Source organism: Maylandia zebra, linkage group LG7 (assembly GCF_041146795.1).
Source record: "Maylandia zebra isolate NMK-2024a linkage group LG7, Mzebra_GT3a, whole genome shotgun sequence".
Classification (NCBI taxonomy): Eukaryota; Metazoa; Chordata; class Actinopteri; order Cichliformes; family Cichlidae; genus Maylandia; species Maylandia zebra.
Genome location: NC_135173.1, coordinates 41,270,207 through 41,295,705, shown reverse-complemented (window position 1 = coordinate 41,295,705; position 25,499 = coordinate 41,270,207). Strand labels below are relative to the sequence as shown.

The window sequence follows — 25,499 nt, the reverse complement described above, 5'->3', positions numbered from 1 at the left end:
TCAGCCTGACTTGGTGGTAGAACTTCATCACCAGCTAATTTAAAAAAATGCAACTTTAAATTAACTTAATTCAAGGGTGCGGTTGCTATTATTAAAAATAATGTAAGTATGTTTTATTTGGCACTTTTTAAGAAAACGTCGAGTTTAAGTTTAAACACAGCGGAATAAATCAAATTTTATTTCTCGTTTTTAACTTGATCGGAAGTGACTCTATCCGCCGCAGCTACCGGATAAAAGCGTTTCCTCTCAGCTGCTGCTGTTTATCCCGATGAGCCGCGCAGGTCGACATGGATTGGCGCCTGTTGGTTTGTTTGATTTTTCTGGCGCATTTGAGAGTTTTGAGAGGTATTTTTTTTTCTTTGACTATCCAAGGGTAGACACTTTCAGTTTCACAAAAATAGGCAAACCTGTTTCTGCGGGGTGGATTTTAGGGTTCGCTATATGTCAGGGTTTTGCTTGTGTGCGGCAGAGGGATGTTCAGGGTTACGAGCTATATTTCAAATAATCTGTGCTTCATGGAGTTTGCCTAATCAGAATGATTGTAACAACGAGACAAGTTAGTATGAAACTAGCAACATTAGAGTTTCAGGACGTTTAAAATAAGCGAAAGTCGCCGTTCATTGGATCCTATTTAGCACTGAAGTACTTATTTAGATCAAATCATGCAAAGGTACGCCGAGAATCATGAGCTGATATGTACTTCATTTGATATTCATTTAACCGTATGAAAGTCGTCTTTCTAATTAGAAATTTTAAATAGAATATTAAACATCTATTTCTGACTGCTTTGCATCTTTTCCCACTCACATGTCATATGATTGTACAACTTTTTGTTAATACAATTACAACCAGTGAGGAAGTTATTGTTTTAATTTGTCTGACCACATTTATTTCTTGTTCATACTCTTCACATTTTGTAGGACAAATCTCGGAGTGCAGTCATGACCAGTGGCAGTGTGACGATGGCGGGTGTATTCCTGCTGTGTGGAGATGTGATGGAGATGGAGATTGTCTGGATGGATCAGATGAAGTGGACTGCACTGGTGGGCTCCCCCCCCCCCCCCCCCCAAACCTGTGGGGGGGAAAAAAACTCATAACTTTACACATTACAGTATTATCTATTTTTGTTTTCCTGTAGTTTGAGACTCTTTAAGTGATGTTGAACAAAACAACTTTTAAATGAAGCACAAAAGGCAAAGGACATTTTTTTTTCTCCCCTGAGCTGCAAGTGTAGGTTGTTGGTTCAGGGGTAAATAAATGGAACCTTTTAATGTTTTTGTTTTCTTTCCTTCAGGACTCCGAGGCTCTGATTGTCCGCCAGGTCAGTTTGCTTGTGTGGACTCTGTTGGCTGTGTTAAAGCGTCGGCCCGCTGCGATGGACAAAAGCAGTGTCCCACTGGCTCCGATGAGGAGAACTGTCCAGTCACAGAGGGCTGCCTGGACTCTGACTGGACATGTCAAAATCACATCTGCATCCCTAAAGAGCTGAGGTGCAATGGAATAGATGACTGCATGGACAACTCTGATGAAAAGGACTGTGGTGAGGAAAATGCCCTAACAAGAAACTAAATATCATTCTGTGTATTTGTGACACTTTCTAAACAAAACTACCAAAAGTCACATTTTTCCATTACAGATCCAGCTATGCTGTAACAATTCTTTAAATATTTTGGATTTTTATCATCCACTAAGACATATTTATAGACTCATTTGTTCTGAGATAGATAGATAGATAGATATAGATATTAATTAATTAATTAAAGTTAAATGGGGACATAATCATGTTAAATGTACTGAAATACAAATCAAGGCTATCAGCAGAGGTAAATCCAGATGACCAGAGGTAAAATGGCATATTTTTGGATGGAATCAAAAACGTTTGAGTTAAAGTGTGAATACACCTTTTCATGCACTGATGCATCATGCAACTAAAAATGAACATTTAAATCTTTATCCTGATTCTTAAAAAGGTTAATGTATATATTTTTCTCCCAGATTTGTGCAGTGAGGGCAGCATACGGTGTCCTGAGGGGACATGTCTATCTGCTGACGAGCAGTGCGATGGCATGTTTCACTGTTCTGATGAAAGCGATGAGCCCATAACCTGCGGTACGCTTAAAGCAACTCATTATCACAAAAAACACTAATATACAATGGTTTTTGTCTATTAAGTCGTCTTCTGTGACGCTGATGCTTAAAATTCCGCCTCCTGCAGGGCGTGCCTGCGTTATGGACAATGGTGGATGTAGCCATGTGTGCACTGACGAACCCAGGGGAGTTCTGTGTTCTTGTCCTGCTGGATATAAGCTGTCTCCTAATGGAACAGACTGTGAAGGTGTGTGGGACAAGATGATGACAGTTTACCTTCAATACTAGGTTTTATAGCAGAAACCAAAATAATGCTAAATTAAAGAAAGAATAAAGGTTTTGAAGTACGAGGTGTCCGTGTCCTTCTAAAGGAGCAGATGATTCCTTAATCCCTGATCCTGTTTTCATGCAACTCCAGGAGTAATTGATATCTGCGACTTTGTAATTTTCCAGATACATTTTTTAAAATGCATGCTGGCACATGTTTACTCTTAATTTCTTACAGATTTGGATGAATGTGCTCCACCTTTCGACCCCTGTGCTCATCACTGCAGTAACACCATCGGTTCTTACTATTGCTACTGCAGAGCGGGATTCAAACTAAATGAAAACTCAACATGTGTGGCTTCAGGTGAAGTGAAAGTGTTTTTCCTGTTTATAAAATTGACGCTACATTCTGTCGATATAATGTTCCACCAATTTGTTTGGTACCAACTTGAGTCAAGGACTTTGCTAGGACAAAGCTAATGGGTGTAAGGCCTTTGTTATGCTGTCAGAATCCATTCTGGATTTGGTTTTGTCCTCTTAAACGATCAACACCAACATCAAAGTGCACTTATGATGTCTGATTAATGATATGCTAATAGGTGACTTTGATGTCGGTAAGGTGGTGACAAAAGCTATAAACTCTGTTTGATCAAGGACAAAGAGCAGTTAGGTAATCAAAGACTTTTCCTGTAAATGCAAATTTATCAAGTGAGGCCTTGATGATTAAATGAATCACATGAATTATTGGATAAGCGTCACTAACGGTGTCCTGTATGAATCTGCATTTACAGCTAATCCTGTCCGATTGCTGCTGGTTGGGGGGACAGCTTTAGGATTATTGAATGTGAAATCTCAACAGTTTGAAATTATTCAGAGTTCAACATTTGACTCTGTGGCCTTGGCGTTTGATGTTGCGCGGGGGTGGTACTACTGGGCTGACAGCCGTGGCAACATTTACAAAAGTGATGGACAGCAAAGCTGGACAGCCTATACTGGTTGGTTTACTCTTTAATTCAAGAACGTATCCTCACATTAAATTGTTTCTTGCATATTTTTATTTTTTTCGTAGTTATATTCTACTTGCCAACCATTAATTTATTTGTTTATTGTTCTTAAACAGGAGAGCCTGGTATCAAAGGCTTAGCTTGTGACTGGCTCAGTGGGAATCTGTTCTGGACCAACAAGAAGACTGAGTCAATCTACCTGCAGAGTTCTGATGGAAAAAGTTACACTGCTCTGCTCAGCAAAAACATCAGGCCCTCAGAGCTGGTCGTTATGCCTGTAGAAAGGTCTGTATGGCTTATCTGCTACATGTGACTGAATTTTAAAGTGATCAAATTTGATATTTCATTCGGGAATAATGGTGGATAAAGGTCAACATTTTAGGGTATGTCAAATACAGGATATGCAGTTACTATTTTACACGTTGATGAAAATCGATGATGCACTGCTTAGTGCTGCTTATTCATATTCGCTGCTTTCTGCCTCCCAGCTTGATGTTCTGGATCAATACAGGTCCAGGTGACAGAGCAACAATAGAAAAGTCTTGGATGGATGCCTCAGAAAGAAGCTCTCTGGCAGTCATCACTGCTCAGTCTGCCCACAGCCTCACTGCTGATGTAGCTGCCAGACGGCTGTACTGGATCAGTGATTTTAAGAGGGTGAGATTTGGATCAAAAGCCCAAATGTTCTCCATCACAGTTCATCACACACGGGGCCTGTTGCATGGAAACCATTTTTATTTGCTGCTTTGTTCCTGATCAGAAGTGCTCAGATTTTTTTTTCTCATTATTAGAAATAATTAAAATAATTAAAAAAAGAAAAAGTTTACATATCTGGGACTAGTTCGGTCACTCCTGGGCATGTATTGATTTTATTTATTATAAATAAATGCAAATGCCACCCCTGTGGGATACACTTGAAATCAAAAAGCATTTACTTTACGCTCTTTAAAGTTAATAATAATCTAAAAAAGTTTGTCTGTGTGCCCTACTTTTTTTTTTCTCACCACATGCCACTGTTATTTTTACCCCAACAAAGTCTTTTTATCCTGAAGCTCTCAGATACGTTTTTCTCTGTATTACACATGTGAGATGGTAGGAGAATTTGAAAAGTGTTAACTTGGATTTCGTGAAGTAGTTCATAGTTTTTACAGGATTCAAAAGCATGATTCAGTAGCTTTTAAACCTTGTCAGCAACACATTTGTTTGATTTTTAGTCTCTGGCTCACTCTTCTTTACAGCATTGCTTTAATTCATTAAGGTTGTTGATGCGCAGCTCTCTTAAGGCCCCAGCACAGAATTTCAATCTAGTTGAGGTCTAGACTTTGACTGGACTGTTGCAGCCCTTTCAGCCGCCCTGTTGTAGATTTGCTGCTGTGTTTGGGATCATAGTCCTGTTACTTGTCCCATGCCTTAGCCATCCGACAGGTGGCCTCGCGTTTGACTCTAGAATATTTTGATATCCAAAGGTTTTATAGTTGACTCAACCACTGCAAGTCCCGTGGCTGCAAAACAAACCCAAACCACCTCTCCACCGCTGTGTTTGACAGTTGCTATGTGGTGTTTGTGGTGGTCCTAACCATAATGTTTAGCCATTGGAACAATGTCCTTCAGACAGATGAGACCACAGTGGAGAAATTTGGCTACAGAGGTCTTGTGGCTTGATTTGCATCTTTGCAAATCTGTCATGCTGAAATGACACCATGTTCTTTTTAGAAAGAAATGGCTTTCTGCTTAAAACTTTGCAAGCCATAAGAATATATTTAATTTTCCATAAGTCACTACAGAGTTGTGAGGAACAAATGCTCACGTGATTGTATTTCACTCAGCAGATATTTTACCTCTCCATCACAGATGTGTCATATTCTCACATTTTTCCTTTCTATACATCACAACAATCTCTTCTATGTAACCTGACGAGGGTGAGGGAGTCCTCATAGTTTGAGCTCTTTGCTGTTCTTAATAAAATAACATTGGCTAAAATACTCACACTCGGTCATGATGACTTTTTTTTTTTTTTTTTTTTTTTGTCTCCCCGTTCAGTCCATAGAGACTGTGAAGGTGGATGGGAGTGGCCGTTACTCCTACACAGGACTGTTCAGCAGGAGAGCACCGCAGAGCCTTGCTGTGTTTGAAAGTTCGTTTTATTGGGTTGATAACAAAGGACTCTGGCAGGCTCCACAGACTCAACTGAGCCAGAGAAAATTTATATGGGAACCCACACTGCCAGTATTAGCGGTTTACCATGAGCTACAACAGCCTCAAGGTAAATCTTATGTTATTCTCAAACATGGTCGTTGATCAGTTTTCCTATCTGAAGATCTGTTTTTAAATTTATATGCAATTTAAGCTGTTTTAAATTGGATACAAAACAAGGTTGAAGTTGTTAAATGTATTTAAAAGTTGTTAATAGAGCTTTCTTGGTCTTCATAGTGGATTGTGTTGCACCTAATAGTCCTCTCATTGTCTTCATCAGGTTATTCTGCATGTGTAAAAACACCCTGTCACCTCTGCCAGCTAACTAAAAGCAACCCTCTTGGATTCACCTGCTCTTGTCCAAACCTCAAATTGCTGTTGCTGGATGAGACATGTGAAAGTAGGTTTCCTAAAACTTTCTTTTCACCTTTGTTAGTGTAAAAAAAGACATAACTTTTAATTCTGGTCCAAACTTATTAAATCAGTTGTGGTTAAATAAAAATGCATTTACACTTTACAAGAAAACACAAAAGATGATCTGTAATATTATTCACTGTCACAGATCCACGGTTTCTCTATGCTACAAATACGGAAATCATCTTGTTGGAGTTGGAAGATAAAGGGTTCATTGAAAGCCAGCTTTTCACCACCAATGAGGGGATCCTCTCTTTTGAGATTGACTGGGACAGAGACTGGCTTTACTGGGCAAACCAAACTGGCCACATTCAACGCATCAGTTTAACAGCGGCCACCGCTGAGCTGGTCCCAACACCTTTGCCAGGTTAGCACGGATTTGTTCACATATGTTGCTTATTACTGATGTGCAGTGACAAAAATCATATTAAGAGTGGTGGTTCAACAGTTTAAAAAAAAAATGTTAAGACTTAATTAGTTTCTACCTTAAATGGCTGTCAACATACCTTCTTTCAACTTATTTCTATTTCTTTTTAGTTTGTCTGATAAATATGGACCAGAGGAGCGGAAGCCTTTATTGGGTGTCATGTCATCGAAACACCATCGGAACAATCACAGCTGACAGCTACCACCCAAAGCAGCTTTACTACACGACAAAGGAGATTAAAAACTTGTATCTGGACTGGCTGCGGGGTACCATCATCTGGCTAGAAGAAGATCGAATTCTCAGCATGAGCATGTTGGGAGGTGACGCTAAAGAGCTGCTGCACATAGCTGGAGGAGTGAGTGGGGGCATCGCTTTTGACCTCAGGGCTAATAGCCTGCTGTGGAACTCAAAAATGGCAGGTTAGTTTTATCGTTGGATTGGTGTGTGGAAGCTTGTTGTGATCCCTGGGGATAATAAATACATTTTTGGGGGGTTAGTTATATCAAAATTTCAGCTTATGAACTCAAACTTTGGAGAAAATAACTTTAAAATTTCCAAACCACACTCATTCAGATTTGTTTTGCATACTTGCAAATCTCAGGATTTTCAAACCACATAAAAATGATGAACTTGTCACCTCACAGACTTTAATGTTGCCTTTAATTAAGACTTTTTTTTTTATGACAGGCTTAACAACATTAAGTTTGCTGCGAGAGAGAAGCCACCAAGCTGGAAGAAGATGGAAGATTTCGGGCTCAGTTGTAGCTGCCCTCGAGCCTTTTCTCTTGTCAGTTTCAGACAACGTAATGACTCTGTGGGATCAGCGTGATGGGAGCCCCATTCAAGATGCAGCTGTGACGGGTCATGTGATCAGAGTAATCACTGCTCCCATAGATATTCAGACAGTTCAGAGTAAGATCATCTGTCACAGCAGAAACAGATTTATATAGCACTTTGACATTTTTCTGGTATGCATGATCATCTCATTAATTCCATTGCATTGTCTTTACATTCTCAAGCCTGCAGGAAACCATCGTTTTTGTGCAGACACTCATCAGTCTGCCTCTCAGAAGCTCAGCTGTGTGACGGGAAAAAGGACTGCCCGGAAGGAGATGACGAGTTTTGTCCTGGGGCTTGTCTGTCTATAGGTAAATGCCCAAGCTGACATTCTTGTTATAACTGGCGATGCAGCTCAAAAACATATTGAGACTTACTGATAGGTTTTTCGATTTCAGAGGAGTTCGAATGCCAGGACCGGAGCAGTTGCCTTTCCAGACGTCTTATGTGTGATGGTCAGTCTGATTGTACCGATGGCTCGGATGAGGCTGATTGTCCAACTGCAGCTCCTCGTACAAGTCGGTCAAATGTGATGAAATGTCGCATAGGCTCAAAGCCATGTGAAGATGGCAAAGACTGTGTTTTATATAGTCACGTGTGTGATGGAGAGGACGACTGTGCGGATGGATCAGATGAACTGGGCTGCGGTGAGTTTCCTAAAACAAAATCAACCGTTTTTTGATTAGCGATGTGATGTTTTGGTGTACGTTTAGTTTTTGGCTTTGTAATGCATTTTATTATTTCGTTAGTATTCTTGTCACTGTGTTTAACGTATGACACCTTATTTGTCTTTTAAAGATGCCCTGCAACAGAACATGACTACCACAAGAACTAATATGGACCAATCAAACAAAACTCCAGGTCCTACCACTCTTTCTCCTCGAGCTCTCCTGGCCTGCACCAGTCCCTCTGTCCTCTGTCCTTCTTCTGCTTACCTCTGCATATCTCCAGACCAGTTCTGCAATGGACATAGTGACTGCCCTGACGGCTTTGATGAAAAGAACTGCGTAAAAAGTTGCCCCTCAAAAAGTAAGCACCAAATCAGTATTTCATTTTCTCAGTTTAAAAATATTTAGCATTTTATGTCTTCAAAAGTTTGACACTGTATGTCCTGTTTAATAATTTTATTCCAGATGACTTTCTTTGCAAAGATCATCGCGGCTGCGTATCTAAAAGCCTGGTTTGTGACGGTGAATTTCATTGCTACGACGGCTCTGATGAGGTCGACTGTTCGAGTGCAGCCACGGCTGCTCCTGGGAGAAACATTCTGAAATGCCGTTTGGGGTTCACAGTCTGCAAAGATGGGAATCAGTGTGTCCTCAATATCAGCGTCTGTGATGGAGAGAAAGACTGTCAAGATGGATCAGATGAAGAACGATGCAGTTAGTATCTATGCCAAGTTTCTTTTCAAGTTTTATATATTGCCGTTAAAATAATTTTAAATTTCTGCTTCTTGGTGTCATTTTTCTAGATGTTGCAGAGAGAGATTCTACAATGCAAATAGAGAGACAGCCCTCAAATGATTCTCCTGTACTCCTCACACCGTCCATTAAACCTCACTACAGGCTACCTTGCAGCAGTCCTTCAATTCTGTGTCCAGATTCCTCTTTGTGCATTAAACCAGCACAGATATGTGATGGAAGAAAAGACTGCCATGATGGATCTGATGAGAACTGTGTGAAAGGGTGTCCTTTTGAGGACTTTCTCTGCAAGGACCGAAGGAGCTGTGTCTCCAAGAGTCTGGTCTGTGATGGACTGTTTCAGTGCCAGGATGGATCAGATGAACTGAACTGTCCGACTGTGACCGCTCCTGCAGCTCAAAATGTGCTGCAGTGCCACAGGAACGCAAAGATGTGTAGTGATGGCACAGAGTGTGTTTTACTCAGCCACGTATGTGATGGAGAGAAAGACTGCATGGATGGATCTGATGAAGAAGGATGTCCAGGAATTTGCAAAAAAGGTTGTTTCACTTTAAACTTTATATTTAATCTTTCCGTGATGTAATGAACTTAATATTATTGAAACTGATCAGAACTTTTATTCTTTAAACCTGTACATGTGAGGTTGCAGATGCAAATGGCTTCGTCCATGATTGTCTTCTTTCTACCCCAGGTGAGTTTCAGTGTGCCCATGGGAAAATGTGCATCCCTGAGGTTCAGGTGTGTGATGGGAGGTTCCAGTGTCAGGACCATTCAGATGAAGCTGACTGCCAGAAACCAATCAAGAGCTGTGAGCATCGTTGTGCTGACGGGAAGCGCTGCATCCCAAAGAAGTTCCTGTGTGATGGAGAAAAAGACTGTGTGGATGGCTCAGATGAAGTGGGCTGCAGTAAGTACTGAGAAGCTGCACGAAGGAAACCAGAAGATTCAAATGAACCAAACCTAGTTTTTATAAGTTTCACATTGCTGCTGCATGCTGAACCTAACACAGGTTTTTCTTTCCAGATCAGGCTGCTGCTCCATCATCAGAGTCTCCTGTCTTCACTGCATCACCTTGCGTTGCTCCTTCAGTTCTCTGCCCTGGATCATCACTGTGCATCTCTCAAAATCAGCTGTGTGATGGACAAAGAGACTGCCCTGATGGATCTGATGAAAATGACTGTGCGGTCCATTGTGTAAACCCAAGTAAGTGCTTGAATGTGCCATGGAAAAAAAGGCTTAGTCTACACATTTAGCCAAGAAATAAAGACATGAGTTTTGAAAAAGTTATATTTTTTTCTGATCTGTAAGGTAGATTGTTTTTTCCCTCCATAGCTGACTTTCTCTGCAAAGATCATATGGGCTGTGTCTCCAAGAGTCTGGTCTGTGATGGACGCCGTCATTGCCAGGATGGATCGGATGAACTGAACTGTCCGACTGTGACCGCTCCTGCAGCTCAAGATGATGTGCTGCAGTGCCATAGAAATGCAAAGATGTGTAGTGATGGCACAGAGTGTGTTTTACTCAGCCACGTATGTGACGGAGAGAAAGACTGCATGGATGGATCTGATGAAGAAGGATGTCCAGGAATTTGCAAAAAAGGTTTGGGGTTTTTTTTCCCCCACTTTAAATGTCATTTAACTGTTTATTGTTTAAACTTTTATTTTATTGCTTAAAAGAAATTGTATTTAAAGTCACATCAACACGTGTACTTTCAAGTGGAGTTGTGAGATCAGCTGATTGTCATTACTTTCTTTCCATCCCAGGTGAGTTTCAGTGTGCCCATGGGAAAATGTGCATCCCTGAGGCTCAGGTGTGTGATGGGAGGTTCCAGTGTCAGGACCATTCAGATGAAGCTGACTGCCAGAAACCAATCAAGAGCTGTGAGCATCGTTGTGCTGACGGGAAGCGCTGCATCCCAAAGAAGTTCCTGTGTGATGGAGAAAAAGACTGTGTGGATGGCTCAGATGAAGTGGGCTGCAGTAAGTACTGAAAACTAAAACTGGAATAGCAAAGCAGAGTAACTGAATGTTTCAATAAGGTTTATTTGATGTTGTCCCAGGTTACAAAATGAAACACCAGTTTAATAGTTTCCTTTCTTTGCAGACTACAACACTGCAACAACCAAGGCTCCTGCTTTTCCTTTTGCTTCACCGTGCACTCCTCCTTCAGTTCTCTGCCCTCGATCGTCACTGTGCATTGCTAAACATCAGCTGTGTGATGGACAAAGAGACTGCCCTGATGGATCTGATGAAAACGGCTGTATGGTTCATTGCGAAAACTCAAGTAAGAGTAGAAGTTACTATGGAGAAAGCTACCAGAATTCACTCTAGGGGAGTTTTTTTTTTTAAAAATGAAGTGCTTGGTTGTGAGCTTTGAAATCCTAAATAACCTTTTTTGTTCCTGCATATCAGATGACTTCTTGTGCAGTGACCACAAACAGTGTATCCCTGAAATGCAAGTGTGCGACGGCCAAGCCCAGTGTCCCGACGGCTCTGACGAGAAGCACTGTCAGTCACCAAATCCCACTGCCACCTGTAAGTCGAGACAGAAAGCAGACCAGCACATGCAACTGGGAAATTACAGGAATAGTATATTGATCCTTCTCCCTCCACTTGTAGTTCTAGCTAAACAAAAACCCCAACTCACAGCTGATGCACTTTCTACACCCAATAGCAACCATAGTTTGAAACATCATACTAACTAAAACATACACTGCTAAACCAACAACTGAAAACAAAACTAGAAAATCTCCTAATTTGCTGTTACTTTGCTCACCTTTCAATCTAAGCTAGTTTCTTTTGATTTGTTATTTTTCTCTTTGCCAAGCCTCTGATGAGCTCAGCACCAGATCGACTCCTCTGAAGTGCCGCAATGGTTTTAAGCTGTGCGACGACGGCCTGGAGTGCGTCATGTACAGCCACTTATGTGATGGAGAAAAGGACTGCAAGGACGGGTCAGATGAAGAGGGATGTGCTATTCAGTGTAAAGCAGGTGCCTTATATATATATTTTTTTTCCCTTTTGAGTTGGAAAAATACTGATCTAAGGTTTTAATGGCAGGAAACATGTCTGATTATCTTGAAGGAAAATGGTCTTTCTCTTTCCCAGGTGAGTTCCAGTGTTCCCATGGGAAAAAATGCCTCCCACAAGAGCGAGTGTGTGACGGGCAAAATGACTGTCTGGACCGATCTGATGAAACTGACTGCTCAGTTATGATTGAGGGCTGCCATCAGCGCTGTGATAATAATACTCGCTGCATACCAAAGAGCTTCCTGTGTGATGGAGAGAGAGATTGTGCTGATGGGTCAGATGAGGAAAACTGTGGTGGGTGCCTTTCAGAAATTTCAGAAAAGCAAAGCATGCAAACGTGAAATTACATCCACGTTTATTTTCCTCTTTCCAGGTTTGGTGTCCTGTGCGGATCATCAGTATCGATGCGTTAGCGGTCAGTGCGTGTCTGAGGCACTGAGATGTGACGGATATGCCGACTGCAGTGACGGCTCTGATGAGCTGCACTGCTCGAGGCCCCCACGCTGCCTCACACAACTCCGATGCCCACACACTCATGAGTGTTTGCAGAAAGAGTGGCTCTGCGATGGCGAGGACGACTGCCAGGATGGTTCAGACGAGAAGGTGGGGAATGAAAGTCAAGTACATCTTGATTTGTCGAGCTAAGAAGAAAGGGAATGCTTAGAAAAACAGAGCAAAGCGTGTAATCATTATCATTTCTGTCCAGAACTGCAATGCTCCTCCAGCAAAGTGCTTAAAGTTCCAGTGGCAGTGTGGAGACAGCATTCAGTGCGTTCCTCTGTCATGGAGGTGTGATGGGAGGAAGGACTGTTACAATGGCATCGACGAGGAAAAATGTAAGCATGTTCACTGTTGATGTCATAGTTCATTGGACGGATTCACACACATTTGATTAGTTAGAAGGGGAACTCATCATTTTCAAAGTGACTGTAATTTGAATCCCTAATTTGTGCATTTTTATTTTTAATGAGTAAGAGTATGCCTGTGGTGCTTCAAATGACCCACATTTTTGCCCATTAAAATGAGAGAATTTCTATCCTAAAAACCTCTTTTCTGTTTCTGGATGTTTTTAAACTAGAGGAAATCCTCGGTTTTATTCACTGTTGGGAAGCTGTGTAAATTACACACATTCACCATTAATTTTAATTGTATTTTTCATCTATTAATTTTCACAGGTAGCCAGAAAATATGCCCTTCTCATCTTTACCAGTGTGGCAGTGGAGAGTGTGTGGACACTAACCTGGTGTGTAATGGCGTCACTAACTGTGCTGATGGGTCAGATGAGGGTGTGAATTGTGTGCAGCACAGCTGCTCCAGTCCATCGGCTCCCTTATGCGACCACAGCTGTGTCAGCACACCGTATGGTCCGGTCAGTGCAGAACAATGTGTATTTGGTTATCTGGCAATTTCTCATAAATGGTAACTATATGTATCATCACATCTCTGCTGAACTTATCCTGGAAATGTCATCTTCCCGTATTTTTCCAGAAGTGCTACTGTGCTGCGGGTTTCAGACTGATGTCCAGAGCCACACACTGTGTGGACATCGATGAGTGTACAACAACACCTCATGCCGTATGCAACCACATTTGTCGGAACACCCGTGGATCCTACAGCTGTCATTGCCACCCTGGCTTCTACCTGGAACCTGATAACAAAAGCTGCAAGACGAAAGGTGCAGTTGGTCTGGATGCATTCTGTCTCTAAATGACTCTTTCTCCATCATTTTGTCACTATTACCACATCAGGAACATCACTGTCACTTTTTTCCCCCACTAAAATCAGTTATATTTTTCATAACATAGGCTCATCTGAGCAAAAGGCACTAACAGTCAAAACCTATTGTGTCAAAACATACAAAGTCAGTCACTTCAAGTATTGTTCATACACAAAAGGAGATGTACATGATTTATTTGAAATGTGACAGTATGATTGCTGAATGTCAGAAAAGCAAAATTAAACTATATTTATCAGAGAACACGGGGGAAAAACAGACTGAGGCCATGGAACAAACTACTGTATATTACATCAAAGTCCCACTGCACTGAGCTACTCCTAACTTGCAAACGGCAGCAACTCTATGTATTTATGCATTGTAGACAGGATCAAGACAAGCTACGTTCAAACTGGGCATCAGATTGTGGAAGAAAAGTGATTTTAATAACCAGGCAGGCTAGTCTGTGTATTAAGAAAATGCCATGACAATTTCTAGGGTATACAGAGAAGGATCACAAAAGAGAAACTATCCAGTGACAAGCAGCTCTCTGGGTGAAAATGCCTTGTTGATGTCAGAGAACAATGGCCAGACTACTTTAAACTAATAACTCAAATAACCGCTTGGTGCAACCAAGCTATGCAGAAGAGCATCTCTGAGCACACATGTCGAACCTTGAAGCAGATGGACTACAGTAGCAGAAGACCACACTAGGTGCCACTCCTGTCAGCTAAATATAGGAAACTACAATTTAAGCTACAGTTCACACAGGCTCACCAAAACTGGACAACAGAAGATTGGAAAAAACACTGTTCACAAAAACCCTCCATGGTCACCAGATTTCAATCCTATAGAGCAGTGGTTCTCAAACTTTAGTAGTATAGGCCTATTTAACACCACATACAGTTTACACAGACAATTTTATTTCTTATATGAGTGTTATTTATTGTAACTGTCATAAACAGGATGTGACATAATGATAAAAATAACACCTGTACTGCATTAAAACATTCACAGCAGGTGGGATATCCAATCTTTAAGTGATGACCTGATGAACCCTGCTCCCGGGTCCAAACTACTCTGAGTCTATTAAGGATGTTGTGTTTTTTTTTTTACATGTTTTAATGCTTTGAATCTTCTATTTAATCTGAACAAGCTCCTGAAAAAAGTCAGGGATCACTGTCGGCCTCTCTCTGTTTTTATTACCACTATTCATTTTAAAGCTCCGTTTTTAAAACCTTACGATGTAACTACAGCCCAGCCCATGCAGCAGTATGTTAATGACTAACCTTATATCTCAGTTGTTCTCCTGACTGAAGTTTGGTCCGTTTAGAGCATCCTGCCATGCGATTGAATTTGTCCCTAACCACCGCGAACCCTCACGTTAACCTTTATGGAGTGGAAAACGTTAGTATTCATCCTCCAGCGTCACTGTGTTTATATTATGCTAACTATAGCTGTGTAGCTAGCCACCACACAGCACATCATTATATACCAGCTAGCCCAACTTCAGTAACCCTACAAACGCCACTGCTGTTTCGTTTTCGGTCTTCATTCAGAAGCGATAGCAGAGCTGTATGTTTTAATTTTTGCTGTGGTGGTTAAGACGCTGGATTTTTGGCTTCGTGGTTCGTGCACGTTGAAGCCCAGTTTGCTCTGCATGGCATTTCAGCCAACAACACAAAATGCCATCGTGTGGTAGCCTCACTGGATCCGCTGTCCACTTGCCATTTGATGACCCTCGTCCGGGACCTCCCCACCCACCCAAGGGAAATACACCACTCTCAAGGTGCTGCTGCTGCCACATAATAGAAGTGGATCGCATTCTCACAAGCATCAGGTGCTTCGGCATCCACGCAATAGTTCCCGACTCACCGACGGCATCTCCCGCGCCCCCACCAATTCTCCCAGGGGTCTTCAACTCATCGATGGTGGCTGGGATTGCGGCACTGCGGAAAAAGGCCTGTTTTTTACCATCAGAGTGACAGAGCCGTGCTGCCTTTGCAGTTTTAAGGCCCAGGGAAACAAGCCCTTCAGCGCTCTGTAGCGGCTGTGATGATAAGGAAAGGCTGCTCTTTATAGAGGACTCGCGCTCTGAGACATTTTCTGATTGACTTCAGCTCCCAGAAGAGCTTCTGGTACTCTCGTGTCATCTTTGCATACCTCTACAATTGTATATAATTTAATCTTAAACAAAAATTGCAGATTTCCTGCGTACCACCAGAGAGAGCCAAAGTACCACTGGTGGTACACGTACCACAGTTTGAGAAAGACTGCTATAGAGCACCTTTGGGATGTGGTGTAGCAGAAGGTTTGCATCATGGATGTGCAGCCAGCAAATCTGCAGTAACTACGTGATGCCAGCATCTCAACACGGACCAGGAATGTTTCAGCACCTTGTTGAGTCTATGCCATGAAGAATTGAGCTTCAAACTATAAGCTTCCATAGTTTGTAGATGAGAAAGTAATCAACACATTAATAAAATGTATTTAGTAGTGACTTATGTTTAGAAAGTACAGACTTGGACAGTCTTTGGCCTTTAGTTTTTGTGTGCGTGGTTGTATCACTTCTTCTACAGAAGACACACAAAAGTAACTTTGTCATGTTTCCTCCTAGATGAGCCCTTGCTTCTGGCATCAGTGCAGTCAGACTTGTTCCTGCTGGGAGTCCATAGTGGCACGCTGCATCTCCTCACCTCTACCAGTCGACCCGCCTTCTCACTGGATTATCACTGGGTTCAACAAAGGATTTACTGGCTGAGCACTGACTACCAGAGCATCCGCTGGGTCGACATGAGAAACCCAGACAAAAGAGGAAACTTGGTCAAAGGTAAAATTTCGTAATCTGGGCCTGTGTGTGTGAATTTAAAAATTGGAAATGTAGTGAATCTACTTAATTTAGGACCTCACTGGACCCCACTTAAAAATATAGATAGATTCAGATGGTGAACCATCAGAATCTGAGATGCTGTTATTAAATCTCACAGGTGTGAAGTCTGATTTTATCGCAGTGGACTGGGTGGGTAAGAATTTATACTGGGTGGATGGCCTGGTTGGTCAAATTCTGGCAGTGAAACTCAGCAACGCCACAGTGAGGTCTCAGGACTGCACTGTGGTCCTGGGAGAAGATTTGGAGCAGCCAAGCTCCTTGGTTCTGCTGCCACATAAAGGGTGAGTTTCTCTGCTTTGTGCATTTATTTTGTAATACGAAAGCACTCCAGCTTCGACATCACAGACATGTATTGTATAATTAATGTTCTTAGGCTGATGCTGTGGTCTGAGATCGGCAGCACGCCTCAGATTAAGCAGTCTGGGATGGATGGTTCAGAGAGGAAGGTGGTTGTGAGCCACAGTTTGAGTTGGCCAGTCAGTTTGGCCTATGACCTCCTAGATAACAGAGTGTACTGGGCAGATGAGAAACTGCGCTGCATTGGCTCAGCCTCTCTGGATGGAGGCAACATCAAGGTATTTGAATGTCAAACCGCAAAACAAGTAGAACCCAGAGACATAAGAAAGGCAAAACATATGATGTGGTGTCTGAGATGCCTTTAATAGGCCATGTTACTAATAATCTGTCTTAAAGTTTATGATTATGGATAGTATCCCAGCAGTTATGCAATATCACAACACATGTGTTGTGATATAATGTAGTAATGGCTTTCTTTTACTAGATCATTCAGTTGGCTGAAACGCCAAACCCTTTCTCAGTGGTGGTCTTCAATGATCGTGTTTTCTGGTCTGACACAAAGAGAAGAGTCATACGCTCAGCTGACAAGAACACTGGGAAAGACCAAAAGGTTGTTCTGAAGAGACCGGGACAGCCATTTGGGCTAAAGGTGAACTCCGACAGTAAAATGAAGTCACGTTTGATCAAAGACTGTCACCGCTTATGAGTCTTAATGTTAAATCTTCTTCTCTCCCTAGCTGATGCATGCCCTTTCGCAGCCAGCTGTGCCCAGTCCTTGTGACCATCTGCGCTGCTCCCATATTTGCCTTCTGGCCCCCCCGGTGACGGGCAGATCAGCAGTATGTCGATGCCCGAAGGGTCTGCTGCTTTCCAAGGACAACATCACCTGCTCTCGGCCCAGGGATTCATCTTTCATCCTGCTCCTGTCTCAAAACACAATTTACCAGGTGACATGTTTTGTAGTGATGTTAAGGCCTTCCATCCTGCAAAACCCTTCTAGACAACACATTTAAGAAATTAGGTCTTCTGCTTTGTTCCACTTTAAATCGCACCTCCCTGCTACTGGCAGATTTACTTGCGCTCCTTGCGAAGGGATGGTATCGCCCTGAAAAAAATGCCAAACAGCAGAGTCTTGGCCCTCCCGGATATAAACGAAGCCATGGGGCTAGATATCTCCACCCAGGAGTTGTATGTGGCTTATGCGGGATCTGTGGATGTTCTGAAAATGGGAAGCTACAGGTCAAGACAAGGACTCACACCTGCTGGACAAGTCCTAAAGCTGAAGGTATGCTTAGGGCGAAAGTCTTGTATTTAATGAAAAACAGTAGGATGTTAAACCCTGAAGATGTAACCATCTGACATTTAATTTAAAGTTAATAATCTAACTCTACATAATGGCTTTAGTTGGTGATTACATCAGCCTCAGCTCTCCAATAAGTGTCACTTTCTGGCGAAACTTTAAGTCTGGAAGCTATCCCTCTCTGTCTTAAGGATGATTCGGTCACGGCTCTGGCAATTGACTGGGTGACCTCTAACCTCTACTGGAGCAGCAGCTCAAGGCCCAACATCCATGTGACATCCCGCAATGGTGGCTACACCACGTCTCTCCTGCAAGGATCACTGACGGTGAAGGCAGCACTTATCATATTTCTGCTCAGACGTGAGCGCTTACATCTGATGTTTTCATGGGTCTTCTCAGTCTGCTGTGATATTTGCCATTTGTTTTTATAAATGTTCTCGATCAAAGTTTATTTACTCGCTTTTTCTTTGGTGTAAACAGACTTCTAAATTGTTGTCAGTGAAGTTTTCACATTTGCAAGTATTGGTTCATATATAATAAAAATGTACTTTTAGCTACATCTTTATTGTATTACCAGTCCTAAAAATAATCCACATAGGAAAAGAGACTGCTAACACACACCTTGCTTTATGCTCCCTTCCTTGCCAACCCAATGACCTTCTCATGTTAAACGTTTAATGTTTAACAATTGTCTTTTCAGCTTGCCACATCCATCGCGTTACATCCCTCCTCAGGTCGACTTTGCTACACAGCAGTGGTCATGGCAGGTGGGAAGAGCCTGACGGAGGTGGTCTGTGCCTGGATGGATGGCCGGAACAAAGCAGTGCTGTGGGGAAAGTCGAGAGTCCCCAACTCCCTGGTGTTCGTTAATAATGGGACCAGAATCTACTGGGCTGACACTGGTGAACAGTTAAACGCACAATAAAACAAAAAACCTCCCACACACTCATAAAGACCGGGACAAATTTGCATTCAATTCCTCTGAGCAGTAACTCAACACAGGATCCTAATAAAGAAGTGGAAAAAACTGTATAGTAATGACATATATGAGATGAGAGTATTTTTCTTTGATAATCCTGTTTCTGTGTTTGCCTCATTTCTTTCTTCAGATGGAGTGATCAGCTCCATTGGAGTGGATGGTTTGGGATATAAACAGTTTAAGGCAGGACCTGATCTGATTATGTCCTTGACAATTACTGAGAACATCCTGTTCTGGGTCACACAGGGAAAGGGTAAGATACTTTTTGCTTTGATGTGTTTTCAAACACCTTGTTTAGTTGACATGACATCATATTCAGTGATACTAGCAAATGGCTGAAGTGCTAAGATATTTATTTGTACAAAGGCTAGTGTAGAGATTAATTTTTTATTTTATTTTTTGGAGGGGGGGTGTTTTTGTTTGTTTGGGGTCTTTTTCTTATTTGAATTTGTATATTAATGTTTTGTTGAAATGTATCTTTAGTATTTTATTTCAATTTGAAATGTTAAGATATTTGCATTTATATAAAGGTTTGAAAAATTTTTGGATGTTGTTTTACTGGCAATTGATGTGAAAAATTTCGTTACTTTGGGATTAAGTCAATGGGGTTTTCCTACCATTTCACTCTAATCACTTCATAGCCTTCTATCACCTTTGCTTCATCTTTCTTTTTCCCATTAAGGCAACAGTTGGCATAACAAACTAATTTAAATGTGAATAGTTTGATCTTTTTCTCTGCAGTCTCCACCATTCAAACACATCAAGAAATGAGTCCCCCTCCCCCCAGAACAGATTTGCTGATTTCTGTAGTATATATTTTTTTTTGGTTTTTTTAAATTGTACTTTTCAACTTGTGTAGATGTGACCAAGCTGTGGTTCAGTGATGGCCTCCAGCCTAAACAGTTGTGGTTTGAGACAAAGACCAGCGTGGTGGAAATCAGAGCTCACAGCAATGACACCCAGTCAGGTAGGTGGAAAAATAAGTTGACAGAAAGCAGTTGACAAAATATGGGACATGAATATTTTTACACTTCTGTCAACAGAAATTATCCCCCAGCTGTATGATGGTATGCATGAAAGCCTAGATTAAGCTTCTGCCAAAAAAGTATCAGTATGCCCAATTAGAGGTTTAGTACATCCTTCTCTTTACAAACCATATACTATGGTACACTGTGGGGAAAAGTGGGTAGATTGCAGAATAAGTAGGTAGAACAGTTAGGACTACTGAGCGGACGCTATGTAATGCCACTATGAGAGAAGGTGAGGTATGACGGGCATGAGAAGAATCTGAATAAAGCACTGTTACAGGAAACCGAGAAGAGATGTTACAATAGCTGACGCCATTTCCAAAGTCAAAACTGGTTGTGGTATGACACCAAAAAATTACATTTTTGGTTTCAGTCAGTCTCATAGAAGGCGAGAGGTATTGATCACATAATTTCAATGAAAGCAATCAATGCGTGTGTGTGTGTGTGTGTGTGTGTGTGTGTGTGTGTGTGTGTGTAATGTGTTGAAAACTAAAGCCATGTGCATTTAGCTTCTTTATGATAAGTATTCAAATGGAACAGATTGGCAAAGAGTGCGATAGTCAGGGAGATGAAGAAAGTGGGCAGGAGTGCTCGGAGGCTAGGTGTACAGCAAAGGAAAAGGCTCATCTTCAGTTTTATTTGAGGCTCGATAATCTTGCCTGACAAACAAAGAAGTGAACTGGTACGATTTCCAAGGAGGGAGATGCACAGAGCTGTCATAACTACAGAGGGATAAAATTGAGCTTTACAATGAAGATATGGGAGAGAGTTGTTGAGGCGAAGTTAAAGAGACTAGACAATTGGTGAGAAACAGTGTGGCTTCATAATCTTAAAGAGCTCTATAGATGCTTTGAGACTGATGGAGAATTACAGAAGGACCTGCACACTCTTCATGGATCTAGAGAAAACACGTGATGGAGTGCTGAGGAAAAAAACTGCAGTACTGCATGAGAAAAGTGGGTCTAGCAGAAGTATAAGAGTGGTGCAGGGCATTTGAGAGAGCAGTGAGACTGAGGTGAGGTTTGTGGTGGAATGACAGATGGGTTCAAAGTGGGGGTGGGATTGCATCAGGGCTCTGAGCCTCTTCTTATTTTGAATGGCGATGGGCAGGGCAATGATGAAGAGCTCCTCCAAAGACTGAACTCCTAGAGGAGAGCAGTTTGAGAACAGGTTTGTGATACATGTTTAGCCGCATTAAATGAAGGTGGTTGTTTGGGTTAGTGCGAACAGACTGCATCTGATTTTACAGTTGTTTTTGATGTCCATCACTGGTCGCCAGATCTATCAATTTCCTGTTGAAGAGCCGTGAGCTTCTCTTCCAAGATCTTATCCATATTATGTTCAATGAGTACAGCCTAAGTACTCACAGCCATCCCCATCGCTTCAGTCATAGCAGCTAGCCTTGTGGGGTTTTGAACAGCTGCAACTGCTTTCTTTAATCTTCGATAAGCCAGGGTCAAACCAGCTCTGATCAGCAAGAAGCTTGTTATCATGGTTCAGAATAGGTAAATGTCTTCAATCGATAGTTCTGCCAGGCATGCAATGCGCCAATTCCACCACCCATCCATCGTGTATCCGGCAGAGAATATCCCTCCAGGACAGTCGGGCTTTTCCGAACCCCGGCTTCTAATCAAGAAGAGTGTCAATTGCATTTAGGGATCAGTTGATCAAATGCATAATTCTTCTTTAGGTTTTAGTGAACAGGACTGAGAGATTCTTCTGGGAGTTAGAGTTTTAAATGAGACTAGACAGAAGACATGAAGCCAAGCAAGGAAAGATAAGGGAGGGAGAAAGATGTGGCCTTCTCTGTCAAGAGCCAAGAGAGAAGAAATGAGCAAGACTACTAAGGAGGTTCACAGATGTAGTGAAGAACGACATGTAGATGGTTGATGTGTCGTACTTCACTTCACCTATACAAATTAGTATTACCAGAGACTTGTTTTTTGTTTTGTTGTTGTTGTTGTTGTTTTCGTGTGCTCCCAATCCCAGTCCCAAGCCTGGATAAAGAGGACGCTTGCATCAGGATTACTATTTTGGATAATTGGATAATGATATGTAATCAAAATTAATTTCAGACTAATAAACAAGCAACCAGTAGATTTTAGGGTGTGTATTATCTGAAGCCTAGTTAGTGAAACAGCTTTGTGCCAAATCCAAGTAGACAAATCATAAAAACTATGTTAATCACACTACATGTTTTCAAACCATCATTAAGGCATTTACTCAACTGCTGAGACGCCGCCATCAGGAAGCATTTATATCTATTCTTTGGCAGTTAGACAATTCTAACTCACTGTTGCCTTTTTTTTTTCTTTTTTAAAGAACAAGGCAAAACCAGCTACTTGCAAAACAGGAATTGTAATAACTGCAAACTTTTTTTTTTTTGCCTTCATTATTTTTCTTGTTCCTCTCCATTTCAAAATGGAGGAATCTGGCAAAGTGTGTCACAGTACAGTGTAGGCAGAATGAATAGTCTCACTTAGGCAGAGTTGGAGCCGAATTGATGGCAGGGTGATGTGATACCTGCGGGGGGGGGGGGGGGGGGGGTGTCTGGCTGTGTGCTGCAGCGGGAAAGGGTAATGATACTGGGGCTGTGGTATGCATTGTACACTTATTCTCTTCACCCATAACCCTTTTTCATAATATGCACATGTAATACATATATCATACATAAACTGGAGGTTTTGAGTATTCTTTAGCCCATACATACAATGAAACTCTAATTACTAACAGAAATAATGTACTTTATGAAAGTCTGTATAAATGGTAAATAGCACTTTTCTGTGCAGAATCCATCAATGTCAGAAACGTGGCTACAAGATGAGTAACATGTAGTGATGTCTAATGAATAATCAAGGTTATATAAAGTTATTTGTGTTGGGTACTTTACAGGATTCCTGAAAAGCCAGTAGTTCTGGAAGCTAAGGAAGATGCTATTTTATACGTAAATGTGGTGTTACCATGACTCCTGAGATATTTTTAAAGAAAAGTGCTTCAGATAAATTTGAGCCTGCATGCTGTAAATACTGCTTACTCGTTTCCTCCAGGAAGCAATAGCTGCTCCAAAAACAATGGAGGGTGTGTCCATCTGTGCCTGGCCTATCCCGGAGGTAGGATGTGTAAATGTGGGCGTGGCTTTTACACCTTAAATGTCACTTCTTGTGCCCCAATTACCTCCTGTGCCCCTGGAGAAGAATCCTGCTTTGACCGCAGCCAGTGTATCAGCAGGAGCAAGTTCTGTGATGGACAGGTTGACTGCCTGGACCAGTCGGACGAACAGGACTGTGAGTTTTCGACCAGAATAAAGAAGCAGTATTAAGTGAACTTAGTTTGTCATGCCCTGAATACAAATATTAATTCCACGTTAAACTGCCTTGTTTCGGAAAGTAATGGGGGGCTATGGTAAGATGGTATGACAGTCTTATTTGAATTAACCTGAGTAAAAAGTGTAACACTATCCTCCAGATATTTAACAGAACTCCAGAATAAATTAGGTCTACACAATTTGCCAAGTTACCTTTTACAAATGGGCACATGCTTTTCTCGCGCCTGCCAATTAATTTGGTTGAGTACATCTTGAAGGAGGCAACATGCATGAGTCAGTTGCTCAAAATGTTCCAGTCTATCTACGGTGTTCCTGCAGGAGAACATTTACAAAGGCTTTGTACTATTTAGTAGACAGCTTAAAGGCTCACTAATGTCCAACCTGAGCCACATTGACACGAGTCACATTTAGCTCCAACAGGTTAAAATCAAAAGCTAATATAATGTGTCTTAAAGGATCAGCACAGCACTGGGAAAACTCATCTTAAGTTTTGAAGGAAAGATTGAAGCCACTATCACATGTCTATAGTCAATGGGAATAAATCGCCAGCAGCCTGTTGGCTCCGGTTAGTGTAAATGTTTGAAATGAGGAAACTGCTAGTCTAGATCTGTCCAAATGCCAAAAAAAACAATGAAGCTACACATGCACCTATGTTTACCAAGCAGCTCATTTCAGTCACTGACGGTGACTTTCTCTTTAGGTCCAACTTCAAACACTGCCTCATTTGGAACTGAAGACACTGATGGCCACCCTCTGGATTCGTCATCATCTACATCCAACACAGACAAGAACTCTGTCTCATTTCAAGACTCTGCCTCCTGTGATCTGCAACGCTGCAGTAGTCATGGGAACTGCATTGTGGAGGGTAAATTCACTCGCTGCCAGTGTCTGTCTGGTTACAAAGGAGAGTTCTGTCAAGAGGAAGAAAGGCAAAGCCATGTCGGGGTGATCCTGGGTGTCTTCTGCCTCATTGCAGTGCTGATAGTCGCCGGATTCATTTTCACTAAAAGGTACTAATTGCATTAGAGGGAGAGACCAACTACTTGCTTACCCAGATTGTCTTTGTCTTGAAAGAAACTGAACTGAAAAGTCGGCTCCTGCAGTGATTAGTGTTTGAAAAACATTTTTGGATTCGTAACTTGGTGAGTAACGTCCAGTAGAAAATTAAAATGTGGCTTCCAATTTCAACAGGAGAGGATGGGAGCTCACCAGAAGCAGATCCGCAGACAAGGAAAATCTCATGGCCAACATGGGTCTATCGAGTGATGTAGAGTCTGACTCTGAGGTAAACTGTTATTCCTGTGAGAACTGTTGCATTTGAATTAAAAGCCAAAATACATGATTTATTAATTGTTTGTCTCCTCCTTCAGGATGTGGACTCCCCAGCTGACGTAAACCCTCTGGCACAGCTCGATTAGACTACTCTTCTCTGCACTAGCTGTTGTGCTAGCTTTATAGCAACCTGGAAATTCTCAGGCCTCATGTGTAATTTGTGAGGATGCATTTCAGTGGCTATGAAAATGCTGAAAAAAAGTGCAATTTTATAGAATGAAAGTTCTCACTATTAGCGGCTGCTCTCAAATTTATAAAAATTTTCCACAGGCTGATTTGATTGCTGGGAGTGGTTTGGTAAATTTGCTGTGTCATATAAGTGAGTCAGGAGAGATGAGCTGAGCTGAATCGATAAGAGTTGAAATACAATAATAAAAATAAAGACGTTAAATCACTTGAACCAGATTTTCTTTATTTGTAATGTGCTCAGTGTCTCGATCTCTGACATTTCTCTCTTTAACCATTTGTGTACACAGTATGTTTTACATCTTACACTCCTGGGAGAGTTCTCACAATGGGGCGTATCTACTTAAGATTACATTCTGTTCCTGCCAACACTGAATGTCTGCCACACTTTTTTTTTTTTTTTTTTTTTTTTTTCCTTTTCAAGGTGAGTTCTTATCCATTCATCAGTTATTCTGATACCAGTTTTAAACAAAAGCTTACTTGTTTCACTTTTGTTCCTGGTTTCCACTCGGTTTCTCCCTGGAACATTTGTTGCTGTTTGTTTTCTGTCATTCAATCTGATTAAAAGCTGTTTTATCCTGAAACTATGAGCATGCATGGTTTTTAATTTGACAGTATTGCTTGTTGCCTTAATACTGTAAGTTGGAGGAAGAGAATTTTCAATAAAATAACTTGTTGGTAATTACTATCTCAATATCCTTGGTATTGAAACATGGACACAGCTGGGAGTATGAAAAACTGAAATGTGAGAAACTGTTCAGAGGCTTT

At 41.5% G+C, this 25,499-nt stretch overlaps 1 protein-coding gene across 2 annotated transcripts; it reads left to right on the top strand.

Annotated features, from left to right (window-relative positions):
• The first annotated feature begins 278 nt into the window (after positions 1-278).
• Positions 279-24,945, top strand: lrp13b (low-density lipoprotein receptor related-protein 13 b). 2 transcript variants are annotated; one of them, XM_012916533.3, is made up of 45 exons: positions 279-345; positions 921-1,043; positions 1,295-1,540; positions 1,996-2,109; positions 2,216-2,335; positions 2,594-2,719; positions 3,147-3,350; positions 3,476-3,644; positions 3,848-4,016; positions 5,400-5,622; positions 5,833-5,952; positions 6,115-6,333; positions 6,504-6,812; positions 7,081-7,305; positions 7,413-7,541; positions 7,629-7,877; positions 8,029-8,259; positions 8,364-8,612; positions 8,702-9,190; positions 9,343-9,558; positions 9,675-9,854; positions 9,984-10,250; positions 10,415-10,630; positions 10,755-10,934; positions 11,063-11,185; positions 11,478-11,642; positions 11,759-11,974; positions 12,054-12,283; positions 12,387-12,516; positions 12,856-13,049; positions 13,169-13,355; positions 16,012-16,224; positions 16,382-16,565; positions 16,658-16,859; positions 17,144-17,230; positions 17,319-17,528; positions 17,651-17,866; positions 18,073-18,207; positions 18,582-18,783; positions 18,991-19,113; positions 19,720-19,827; positions 22,936-23,172; positions 23,914-24,223; positions 24,405-24,498; positions 24,584-24,945. In XM_012916533.3, the coding sequence occupies exons 1-45, from the start codon at positions 288-290 to the stop codon at positions 24,629-24,631; spliced, it is 8,445 nt and encodes a 2,814-aa protein (XP_012771987.3). In that variant the 5' UTR covers positions 279-287; the 3' UTR covers positions 24,632-24,945. The 2 variants fall into 2 exon arrangements, with proteins under 2 accessions (XP_012771987.3, XP_004538385.3); XM_004538328.4 differs by having other exon boundaries at positions 17,066-17,230.
• Positions 24,946-25,499: the final 554 nt, after the last annotated feature.

Bases quoted from the DNA above. Each gene is read 5' to 3' on its own strand.
- lrp13b (XM_004538328.4), top strand. From the start codon at position 288: ATGGATTGGCGCCTGTTGGTTTGTTTGATTTTTCTGGCGCATTTGAGA. The intron at 2,720-3,146 runs GTGAAGTGAAAG...CTGCATTTACAG, and splicing joins CTCAACATGTGTGGCTTCAG to CTAATCCTGTCCGATTGCTG. The intron at 16,225-16,381 runs GTAAAATTTCGT...TAAATCTCACAG, and splicing joins AAGAGGAAACTTGGTCAAAG to GTGTGAAGTCTGATTTTATC.